Below are 12,267 nucleotides of genomic sequence, written 5' to 3' on the forward strand. Positions count from 1 at the left end.
TTTGAGATTTCTCCTAAGTTTGGGAGTTTGCCAGCATCTTGGAGATGAGGACTGCTTGAATCTTGGTTTACTCGGCCTGTATATTCTAGTCCATTTGCTGTTGTATTTTTGCTGATTCCCCTGGAAGTTGTTAAGTTTTGACCATTATTCTCATTGGGAAATACTTCCCTTTCTTATCAGCTGAGCCGCTTTCTCAGTTTGTTTTCAGAATACAAAGATGGGGGGACCCAGCATCCCCTTTTAAAAGCCACTTGTTTCTCTTCATGCAGTGTGTTGTCACTTCTGGTAATATATTACTTTATTTGGTGTCTAGTCAGTTTCTTTTTTCTTTATTTGTTTAAGATTTATATTTATTGGAAAGGCAGACCAGATTTATGGAGAGGAAATACAGTCTTCCATCCACTGGTTCACTCCTGAAATGGCCAAAATGGCTGGAGTTGAACTGATCTGGAGCCAGAAGTTTCTTTAGGTCTCTTGTGTAGGTCCAGCTTCCAAAGGCTTTGGGTCATCCTGTGCTGCAAATTTCATGAAATTCGTTAGTGACAGAGTTTTTTAAAATATTATTAGCATTAGGTATTCAAAGTCAGAGTTTTAAAATGGCTTGGCAGGGCCCGGCACGATGGTGTAGTGGTTAAGGTCCTTGCCTTGCATGCCCAGGATGCCATATGGGCACCAGTTCTATCCCGGCAGCCCCACTTCCCTTCTAGCTCCCTGCCTGTGGCCCGGGAAAGCAGTCGAGGACGGCCCAGGGCTTTGGGACCCTGCACCCACGTGTGGGATGCCTGGAAGAGGCTCCTGGCTTTGGACCGGCATAGTATCGGCCGTTGCGCTCACTTAGGGAGTGAACCATGGGACGGAAGATCTTCCTCTCTGTCTCTCCTCTCTGTATATCCGCCTTTCCAATGAAAAAAAAAATGGCTTGGCAGAGCTTCAATATTTGTAGATATTGCTTTGGTTCAGTATACAGACCATGAGATTGGCTAAAACAGTATTGCCCAGTCATAGGGTATTGAAACAGTTTAGGCACTTTTACTTGTTTGAGCAATGCCAGTGAAATCTGTTGGTGACAGCAATACTTAGGCGCGAGGCAGTTAAGTAGTGTCTGACACTGTGTTTACTGGATTGTATACTTACCTAACACAAGAGTATTTTGGCAGGTTCATTGACAATGCAGGCAAAATATTAAGTTTTATTTTGGTGCCTAAACATTATAAAATCTGTGCTGACAAAGGGACTTGAAAAAATTCATGGAAATATATATTTTAAAACAAATTTCAAAATTCTTTTTGTACTGGGCCTAGAGTGGTAGTTTAGCATCTAAAGTCCTCGCCTTGCATGTGCCAGAATCCCATATGGGTACTGTTTCTAATCCTGGCAGCCCCATTTCCCATCTAGCTCCCTTTTTGTGGCCTGGGAAAGTAGTCGAGGATGGCCCAAAGCCTTGAGTCTTGCATCCTTGTTGGAGACCCAGAAGAAGTTCCTGGATCCTGGCTTCAGATTTGCTCCGCTCCAGCCATTGCGGGCACTTGGGGAGTGAATCAATGGACAGAAGATCTTCCTCTCTTTCTCTCCTCCTCTCTGTATATATGACTTTCCACTTAAAAAGAAGTAGTGCCTTTAAAAAAGCACTTTTTGCACCAAAATAAACATTTTTTGATATATTCTCATGTAAAAGTTGGGTCCCTTTCACACTGCAAAGATGATTTCTTTTAGTTCTAAAATGATGATGTTTTAAATTTGTGTTTAAATAAAAATGATGTTTACATTATTGGACTTTCCTAAATAGGATTCTTGAGGAAGACAAAAATAAGAAAAAGGGGCAAGAAGAAAAGCCACCTAAAAAGCAGCTTAAAAAGGAAGAGGAGGGCCAGAAGGAAGAGGATAAGCCACGAAAAGAGCCGGACAAAAAAGAGGGGAAGAAAGAAGTTGAATCAAAACGGAAAAGTTTAGCTAAACCAGCGGTCACATTCACCTTTGATTCTGAAGAAGAAGGAGGAGATGACCAAGATGGTGAAAAGGTAAAGTTTACGTAACATGTAAAAATACTGCTTTGTTTTAAATTTATTTTTTCATAATTATTATGCTTTGCCTCCTAAGCTTTCAGTATTTCTGTGTCTAAGTCTGAGTAGATTTATTAGAGTTAAGATTAAATTCAGTCTGAGTAGATTTGAATTGGTTGTGTTAAAACGGTTATTTGGGAGTGGGACATTTGGCCTTGCTATAATGACATGGTGAAGATGTCTGTGACCCATAATGTGACCTGGGTCAAGTCCCATCCTGCACTTGGCTCCTGATTGGAAACCTTTGGTTAGTGTTGGGTCCCTGACATTCAGGACCCATTGAGGGCATTTGGGCAGTAAACCATTGATGGGAACTCTCCTTTTTTCTGTCTTCTCTGCCTCTTGAATAAACCTGAAATATCATTTTAAAAATTTTGCTATATTGTCTGTCCTAAATTCATTTGATGTTTTTACATATACTTAAAATAATCCACCTATCAAGAAAGTTGGTTATGACTTTTGCAGATTTATTCTGAAAGTAATTTGGTGGTAAATAACTTTTTACTTTTGGAAATATTTATTTGTTTCTATCAAAGGCAATTTAGAGAGAGAAGACAAGGATCTTTAATCTGATGGTTCACTCCCCCAGTGGCTGCAATGGCTGGAGCTGAGTCTGTCAGGAGCCAGGAACTTCTTCCTGGTCTCCCATGTGAGTGCAGGATCCTAAGGCTTTGGGCCATCCTCGACTGCTTTCCCAGGCCATAAGCTGTTTGGAAAGTGCAGCAGCTGGGACTGAACTGGTGCCCATATGGGATTCTGGCGCGTTCAAAGCGAGTATTTAGCCAGTAGGCCATCGTGCCAGGCCAGTGTAATTTTCTAATTACTAAATTTTAAGGTTTTGGTCCTTAAACTAGCTGTGTTTTTCTCCTAAGACTTGATAGCTTACTGAATCCATTCTAATTCTTACATAAAACAGAAGAGAAAAGGTGGAAGAAACTTTCAGACTGCACACAGAAGGAATATGCTCAAAGGCCAACATGAGAAGGAAGCAGATCGAAAACGCAAGCAGGAGGAACAAATGGAAACTGAGCAGTAAGTATTCCTTCATTACAAATTTTGAACTTGTTTTAAAGCTAGCATGAAATTTTTAAACAATAGATTTTCATTTTCCAGCCTACAATGAAGCCTTTTGAAGAAGTAATTTTTCCAATTTAATAGAAAAAAATCTTCGGTGTACAATGGTTATCTTATTCTGGGCTTCATTCTTTTCTGAGTAAGGGATGACAATCACCCTGTAAATTACTTTAAACTGAATGTGAAGTGACTTACTGTTAGTGGCTTTGCAGAAAATGTATTTATCCTCTTTTTATTTGTATAATAAGTATACACAGTGGTGATGATATTGGTAGAGAAAGGATGCAGGACATAACTAATACCAGCAGCTGGTCTCCCCTCCAGACCAGCAGAGTTGGCAAGAGCACAGAAGGCAGTGCAGGTGCCAGGAACAGGAACCCTGACGGCGGCCAGGCGCATCTCCGTCAGCTGCACTGTTCAGATCTTTAGAGATGATATATACTTAACATTGGGGAATTTTCCCCCAATTAATTAAAATTTTATTAGAAGAAGTAATAGGAATGGTAATGATAGACTTTGTCTTTGTTATAGACTGTCATTTCTGAGTTTTCTCTGAAATGCTCCTCTTTCTTGTCAGGTGTCTTGCATTCTGACTAAAATTTTTGTTGTTTTTGTGAAGAGGTGAATTTAGAAACATGCTCTAAGTCCTTAAAGACAAAGTTAGCAATGAGGATAGTTCTGTGTTTTTTCCTTATATAATAATACATTCTTAAACTGAAAATCATTACAGCATTTGACTCTGACTTCTTAGTTTGGAGGATATTATTAGCAGTTTTAGCTGCTGAGGGAGTAATTTCAAATCATAAGCTGAGGTTCGGAAATGTTACTCCCCTAAGACTTTGATCATTTCTGTAAATACTTTTTGTTGCCTTTCTTTTCTCTTTCACTTGAAAAGTTGAACTGTTTGTTGCTTTTAACTTTACTGTGCTTCCCAAAATAAGTTACAAAAACAATTGCTGTTTAGTAAATCTAGCCCAACCTTTTCTTCAGTATCTCCAAGTTATCTATGTATCTCAGTTTCTTTTGAATGTCCTCCATTGTAACTTTCTCAAATTCTAATATTTGTGTTTTCTTTCCTTCTCCTGTTATTACAAAACTTTGTACTTTGGACAGTTTTGCTCTGTAAAGCATTTCAGATGCATCTTGTGTGAAATGCATTATGCAAAATAAAGTTTATTGTATTGTATTCCCAGCCAAACAACATGTAATCTACAGTAATAAAAAATATATCTCATTTTGGGCTCAAAGCATTAATCCAGTAACTGAAAAGAGAATACAAGTGGAGCAAACAAGAGATGAAGATCTTGAGACAGACTCATTGGACTGAATTTTTCCCTACCCCCCTTTGATGGAAGAATGTTCCAGATTCTAAATTGAGGACTTCATTTATTAATGGCATTATTACTGTGTTATGATTGTTAACAAAATATCCTGTAAGGTACACACTACATTCTAAGGTCGGCCATCATTCCTGGTTTTTGTTTTTGGTTCTTTTTTGCCAAGCTTAAAATGAAGCTTTGTGTTTGAACGTTAGATGAAGATGGTGGTTGTACATACTTTCATTTAGAAAATAAAAACTCATTTTGTTTTGAAGCTAGATATTAAACTGGAATAGCTATTATACATGAGTGGGGGCACTTGTGCCCTTCCCTTGACATTCCTTTGTTGTTCTTGAGAATCTTCATTGTTTTTTAATCCTGAGAGATTAAATAGTAGACTTGTTACGAAAAATGAACCTGTAACCAGAATTTTAAAATAAAGTTTTTTTGTAAAAAAAAGAAACCGATTTTTAGGTATTTTTGTGTTCTTGTCTATTTCAATTCGTTGATAATATGGCCTGAACTCTGTAAGCCATGGTACTAGAAATGACCAAGATTGTAATTTTAAATGCTTATTTTTTGTGATTTACACTAAAATATGGTCCCTTTTCATTTGCAAAATATTGTAAATGTTAGATGTCATTTGAGTTTGATACATTGGCTAAATATTTTTCAAAATATCACACATTGATCTTAAATAAGTTTTGTTGAGCCTTGAAGTAAAAAATTGCTGAAATTATGGATCCTTTGAAGATGTTAGCAAAATTAAATCATTTGTTTTGAGATGTTGGCTTTTAATCACAGTTGTGACACAGAATCCATTAAACAATCATAGGTATTCTCATTGTGGCCTGTTTATCCACTAATTCTGATTGGAATTGGTCTTTTTAATAACACATTAATGTTGGAAAGAAAATTTCATCATAATAACTTTAGATCTTTATTGTGTTGTAACTGAAAAATTGTTTGAGTTCTGCTTAAAGTAATTCTGTGCAGCTGCAGAATTTAAAAGTACAGTCAGTTCCTGTGGTCTAGGTTGTGTGTTACTTTAAGGGTTACCTAAGGGATTGTGGGCGTTTGATAATCAGTCACGACTTCCAATGTTTTGAAATGTTTGTGTTAACATTTGATAGGCAGAATAAAGATGAAGGAAAGAAGCCAGAAGTTAAGAAAGTGGAGAAGAAGCGAGGTTAGTTCACTTCACTTCCTAAGATGTATAAAATAGAACTCTATACATAGAAAGAAGGGTTTATATACACTTAATTTACCATGAATAAGTCTAACTTTGTTTTTTATGTTATTTTTCAAATCCACAATGGATTCCACATAAATATTTTTTACCACAGTCAAGTGGACATAAGTCTTGTCTTTGTATTTTGACATTCATTATTTGTGTGTTTTGTTGCTTTGCCAAGGTTAGGTGCTTTCCATTTTTGACAGATGCTTTGGTTAAATACCTAAGGGTAAATCGGGTATTTAAGGATTGGAGTGTCAAGCAGTTCAAAACTGCATATAGACTATTTTAGAAACAAACACAGCTAGGTGGTGATTTTGAGTTATTATGGTGCATGTTGCATCCCTGAACCAAGTTTCAAAGTAGCAAATAATGCTTTATTCTTAGATATTGTTAATTTATATAAGGTTCTAGTTAAAATTATTGAGGACATTTTTTTGAATTTACCAGGTCTTTCTATTATACTTTGCTAAGAGTCTACAGAATTCTGATTTTGGAAAAACTATTTACTGTTTTTCACATATTTTAATTTATAGAAACATCAATGGATTCTCGACTTCAAAGGATACATGCTGAAATTAAAAATTCACTCAAAATTGATAATCTTGTAAGTGTTTAAACTCATTCAAAGATACAGTGCTGCTTTATTTTTTTTTTCCACCTGGCTTTTGAAGTATGTGGACCTAAAATAAAAGGCAGTTTTTGGTTAATTTATGCTATTTTGTGATGTTTAAGAAACTTGAGAAATAGATGATAATGTGGTGATAATGAGCAGTTACAAAATCCCTGTTTTATTATGAAGGATGTGAACAGATGCATTGAGGCCTTGGATGAACTGGCTTCACTTCAGGTCACAATGCAGCAAGCCCAGAAACACACAGAGATGATTACAACGTTGAAAAAAGTAAGTGATTTCAAGTCACATAGAACTTGAAAACTTTCTCATTTTAAAAAGCGAAATGCCAAGGAAAATGATTACGAATGTGTATTGTTTTCAGATACGGCGATTCAAAGTTAGCCAAGTTATCATGGAAAAGTCTACAATGCTGTATAACAAGTTTAAAAACATGTTTTTGGTTGGTGAAGGGGATTCTGTGATTACACAAGTGCTGAATAAATCTCTTGCTGAACAAAGACAGCATGAGGAAGCAAACAAAACCAAAGACCAAGGAAAGAAAGGGACAAACAAAAAGCTAGAAAAGGAACAAACAGGTATGTGGTCGTCCATCATAGGCCAGCTCTTTAACTCTTAGCATGACTGTTTTTAAATGGCTTTGACATGTGCAAAAACATACGCTCAGACTTTACCATTTGGCTCGAAGTGAAATTGGTGAACTGGTTCTCAAGGTGATTGTGAGAACAGTGATGACACAAAGGCCATGAATGCTGCAGAAAAGCTGCCCACACAGCAAATGATGGGAACTAGACTAGAGCACCGTTCATAAACCCCAACAGATTGAGCACAAAAACCTCTGCTAATGAGGAAGGTGACTAGAAATACTTCATCCCTTAAAAAGAGCCTATTTTCTGTTCCCTCATCTGCTTCTGGTACTTCCACCTAGGAAAAAAAAAAAAAACAGAGTAAGACAATATACAGTAACATTTTAGCCAGTGCACATGATGGTAGGTGGGTGGTGTTAGCCACATTAGCCACTGACATAGGCATTCTGCAGTTACATGCTGCCAAGTTACCAGTAACACGTTCATCTTACTGTCCAAAGGCTGGCGAGAAGGTTCATGGACATGTCTGTTGTATACAGAATATTTTGCTCTGAAATAGTACCTTGATTTCATTGTAAATAGTGTGTCATTGTACTTGAGTCAGGAAGTATGGTGATGCCTTAATGACAGGCTGAATTGGCAATGCTAATGTGCTTTGTTTCATACTCAATTTTTTTTATTATAGATTTTAATTTTTGAGTTTGCATTTTGTTATGCAAATATTCCAAAAATCTGAAACACATCTGGCCCCAAGTATGTCAGATAAGGAAGACTCCATACCTGGGTAATGTAGTTTACCCTGATAAGATCCAAGAAAATTCAGGATAGTAAAAATCAAGATAAAAGCCAAGAAAATTCTAGATATACCACTTCATCCATAAACAGTTCAGAGTGTATGATTGAGTGACTCTGGGAATTGTACTGTTATCAGCCCACTGCCCCCCATTCTATGCAGTTTTAAAGTAGAAATCTACATTTCAAAAGTTTTTAGATTGGTTTGCTCTCATTAGGTCTTTTTCAAGATTAATAAGATTTAGAAGAAAAATCTCTTGTTACTTATTAAGCATCAACATCATATCTGTTACAAATACTACTTTTAACACTTTTAGGTCTAAATTATCATTAAAGCTGAAAATGTGATGTTCAGTATTTTTCTAAGAAACAAAACCATAGTGTGTTAAAGATTTTATTTAATCTTGTAGCTTTACTAAAATCCACGGGGTCTGAATTAACAATGTAATTCAATATGTAAGGAGACTGAGGGCCTTGAGTGGGTCTCAGCTCTCTAGGAAGGCATAGCATTCAGCCTGCGCATTCTGATTATGTTTCCCATTGTAACTCCAAAGGCTCAAAGACTGTGAACGGAGGGGCTGATGCACAGGACAGCACTCAGCCGCAGCACAATGGCGAAAGCACCGAGGAAAGCAAGGACGGCCCCGAGGCCGGCAGCAAGAAAAAGTGAGGATGCACTCAGTGGTACCAGAGCTTTTCTAAAGTTAATGGGTCCCTGGTTTTCAAGTGAGCAAATTGCAAATGAAGAGTAGCAAAAATATAAATACAAGTGACAAATTACATACAGATAATTTGTATTCAAGATAGCACAGCTTGACTTTCCCTGGACTTGTTTTACTAATATAGTGCTTATGACTTCCTTTTTTTGTTTTGTTTTAAAGATTTATTTTTATTGTGAAGTGTCAGATATACAGAGAGGAGGAGAGACAGAAAGGAAGATCTTCCATCCAGTGATTCACTCCCTAAGTGGCAGGGAGCTGGATGAAAAGCAGGGCTGCCAGGATTAGAACCGGCACCCCTTTGGAATCCCAGTGCATGCAAGGCAAGGACTTTAGCCGCTGAGCTATTGCACGGGGCCCTTATGACTTCCTTTCAAACTTACTTGAATTATGATAATGTTAGAAATTAGATGTAGAATTACAGGTTACTGTAAATTACAACGTTCCTTAAAACAACTAGACCACAATCATCCAGGTCTTAGTTCCTTCCACTGAAGGACTTGGAAGTCAAGTTCTGCTGTAATTATGAAATTTCTTAGAAATTAAAGATGTACTTAGAGAATTTACTTTGAAGCTGGAAATGGTGCTCTAATATTGTGGGAAGAAAATACGAATGGTATAACAATTTAAAGGAGAAGCTTATTCATAGTGTAACACCTTGCTTTCCTTTTTTCTAGGCCCTCCAGTGACGAGAGGGAGACGGAAATACCTCTGACAGAATCTATGCTTGACAACTAGGCTGATATGGAAGTTAAATAGTTGAGAAGTTTGTATTGACTTTCATTGGAAATATTTAGACGGCCACAAGTTTTAAATTTTTATAAGCATAGGTTTTGATGTTTTAAAACTTGTCTTGAGGGAGAAAATTCTTTTATCTCTGTTCACAAGTAATGAAACTTCTCACTAATCGTACTTGTGCAGTATTAACAGCTCCATTATACCGTAAATGTGGGGGGATCCATTTAGGAAATGTTAAAACTGCCTTTCCAGACATGGTTGTAGCATATTTTCAATTATTGTGTGTTTATGTGAATTGGTAGAACAAAGTTACATTTTTTAAAATGCTACTTGTATAAACCTTTCCTCTAAATACCATGGGTTTTGTGCATAGTTTATACAAATCTTGGCTTTACCAGGCTGTCTTTTCACTGTGGGTTTTGTAGAAGTTGAGCATTTTTATGGTAGAGAAAATGTTACTTCTATACAAGTACTCACTCCTTCCTTTTACCAAAAGTTAATTTTAATCTCATAGTCTCTACATTGTGCTGCGTTATCCTGCTTCTTTGGAAGTGTGTGGTCTCTTATCCCTTTGTATATGACTGGCAAGTCTAAGAGTTACAGAACAAACCTGATTTTTGGAAGTAATTTAGTTTTGCTGCTTGGGGTTCGGTGAAGTCACATGACTTCCATAGAGAACATGTTGGGCATATATTATAAATCTGGCTTTAGGGCTCAACCATGTAAGATCCTTTACAGGCATTCGTAACTGAAACTGAAAACAGTAAGTTTAATGTCTCGAGTCTCTAAATATTCTACAAAGTCACACTCATTAAGAAAACCATTAATTTTAATTGGGAAAAAATAGTCCATGACACTTATGCAGAAAATATAAATACTATACAAAGCAACTAACTGAAAACATGGATGTGTCAGAAATTTCTATTTCCATTTTTGGTATCATACATGCAACAGGATGATTATATTACAAAAAGTAGAGACTGAAATCACAGAAAAGCAATGTTATCAAAGATTCTAGGTATGTGACAAAGGATAGCATCCTAAGATGTTTTGAATGTTAGGGCAGTTGGTGGTTTCAATAGATAGGAAGATACTTATGTTTTGACACGATATGGGAGGCGGATTTTAATACCAGTGTTTGTGAGTGAAATGCATCATATGTTGACTTTTCAGGTAATTTTCATCTGCAGGTTAAAATTTTGAAGTGTCTAATTGGATTTTTGCATTTGAGAGGTCTTATAATGGAAGCTAGGACCCGTGTTTTAACTCTGCTGTTACATTACACACCCATTTTGGTCCATAATTCAATTTTACCTTTGACAGATTTATTCTAGCTAAGCCATAAGTGTCAATGTGTAAACTTGTTTTGATTAAAGAATTTTTCTATAAAACTCCACTAGTAAATTACTTCTTTGCCATTTTCCAAAGTGTGGGCTCATGGATTTACTGCTCAAGGAACAATTTCTTAAGAGACTGAATTGTTTGTAGAAACAGGATTTAAAAAGAACTCAAACCTGTAAAAATAAAGAAATGTTATTTCTCTCTGTTCACCCAGTGGAGCTAAAGCTTTCCCATGAAGACAGAGCATCCAGTGAGTGGAGACAGCAGCAGTCCAGCCCTTCATGTCTGCTTGCAGTCTGCCTTGATGTAGGCTCTTTGCTTACAGCACAACTGCCTTCTTGAACCTTGTCTTCTGCTGCAGGCTGACTGGCAGCAAGCTTAGCGCTGAGCAAGTTTTATGAGTAACCAAGAACCTTTTCAGGCATGTCATAAAATTCTGTATTTGGAAAATAATGCCTACAGTTAAGTAGTAAGAATTCAAAATATATGCTGTAGGTGCATACTCCTAAGCTTTTCTTTTGATCATTGGGTTATATTTAAAGAGTAATTTATGCACAACCTAGCAGGAATGACTGTAATTTGTATTACATGAATCAGAACATCAGATCAGGACTTTGTGGGACCACACAAACCAGAAAACCTTTTAAGCCTTTAATTATACCTGAGGATTTTGGCTATTGTAGATTTGACCCATTTTTTGCTGACACTGTACTGAATGTTTCTGACATCTAATCCTGCACATGGGCAAAGGCTTTGTTTACATGCAGCTCAGCTAACTTATTTTGGCCCATGGGCACAGGAAGAGAGTAGGTGCTATCTGTTGGATCTAGCATAACCTACATCCTAAGCATCTTTGAAATGTTGAATCAGCTCCATGTCTGCACCACTGGATACAGGAAACTAAAAACAGGCACACGTAAGCCCTACACAGAAGGGGCCTTTTAGTTCTATGCCTGATCCCGTGTTACTGACATAATTAATGAAAGACCTCACTACACAACAGAAGTGGGTTCTTCTCATCTTCAGACCAGCTGATTCAACTGACTACACATTTTGTTCCTGAAAACACTGTCTGCCTTAACAGGCGGTTATAGGTTTTGGTGTGTAAGTGCTTGTTCTGAGCCATCCGTAGGAATCTGCATTCATGCTGAATTTAAATATAACCTAGGAGAGAGAAGTGAAATGATTAATTTAAAATCTTTAAAAAAAAAACTTAAAATTGCCACTTAAAAAGGTTTCCATGAAACATTTCGATAGGTATAATTTTTTATGATGCTCTAGACCTGGAAGTTGACTAGAAAGTATCCTCCATTTGTCAAAGAATGAAAGAGGAGTTAGGATTATTACAGTATAGAAAGCAGAGAAGTGGACAGGCCACAAATTCCTGTATTTCCTTTAAAATTTTTCATAAAGGATTATTTTACCTAACAGTATAAGTGTGCCAAAGCTAGCTTTTCACAGAATCTTGATTTCCTCTCTCCCCATGGCAATATACATATATGACTAGTTTGAGTCATAATACCAAGGTTTTTTTGCCATAAAATGAAGCTTCAATTTAAACATTCCTTCAGTGAAGGACTGGGTATATACCTAACACCTTTACACATTGGTCATTTATATGTATCATATCCTTAATGTGTCATCAACAAGATTTAACATCACAGATATTTGAAGGATATTTACCTTGGAGTCTCATGGTAGAAGGGGTAACTCTCAGATTCTTCAGGGAATTTCCAAAATACAGCCACTGCCTGATGTATCTTAGCTCA

At 36.8% G+C, this 12,267-nt stretch overlaps 1 protein-coding gene across 4 annotated transcripts in view; it reads left to right on the plus strand.

Moving 5' to 3' along the window:
• Positions 1 to 10,548, plus strand: part of PSIP1 (PC4 and SFRS1 interacting protein 1) — a 42,893-nt gene extending 32,345 nt beyond the window's left edge. For 2 of the 4 annotated variants that reach the window (XM_040963572.1, XM_040963571.1), the window contains exons 8-10: positions 1,787 to 2,018; positions 2,977 to 3,092; positions 4,328 to 5,587. In XM_040963572.1, coding sequence (XP_040819506.1) covers positions 1,787 to 2,018; positions 2,977 to 3,092; positions 4,328 to 4,352 — 373 coding nt within the window. In that variant the 3' untranslated portion in view covers positions 4,353 to 5,587. Of the gene's footprint in view, positions 1 to 1,786; positions 2,019 to 2,976; positions 3,093 to 4,327; positions 5,643 to 6,223; positions 6,295 to 6,489; positions 6,592 to 6,685; positions 6,900 to 8,254; positions 8,367 to 9,096 lie in introns of those variants that run through there. The other 2 variants (XM_040963569.1, XM_040963570.1) reach the window with 2 other exon arrangements.
• The last annotated feature ends 1,719 nt before the right edge of the window (positions 10,549 to 12,267 follow it).

The sequence above is a fragment of the Ochotona curzoniae genome, unplaced genomic scaffold (assembly GCF_017591425.1).
Source record: "Ochotona curzoniae isolate NIBS_2020 unplaced genomic scaffold, NIBS_Ocur_1.0 scaffold_3208, whole genome shotgun sequence".
Taxonomy (NCBI): domain Eukaryota; kingdom Metazoa; phylum Chordata; class Mammalia; order Lagomorpha; family Ochotonidae; genus Ochotona; species Ochotona curzoniae.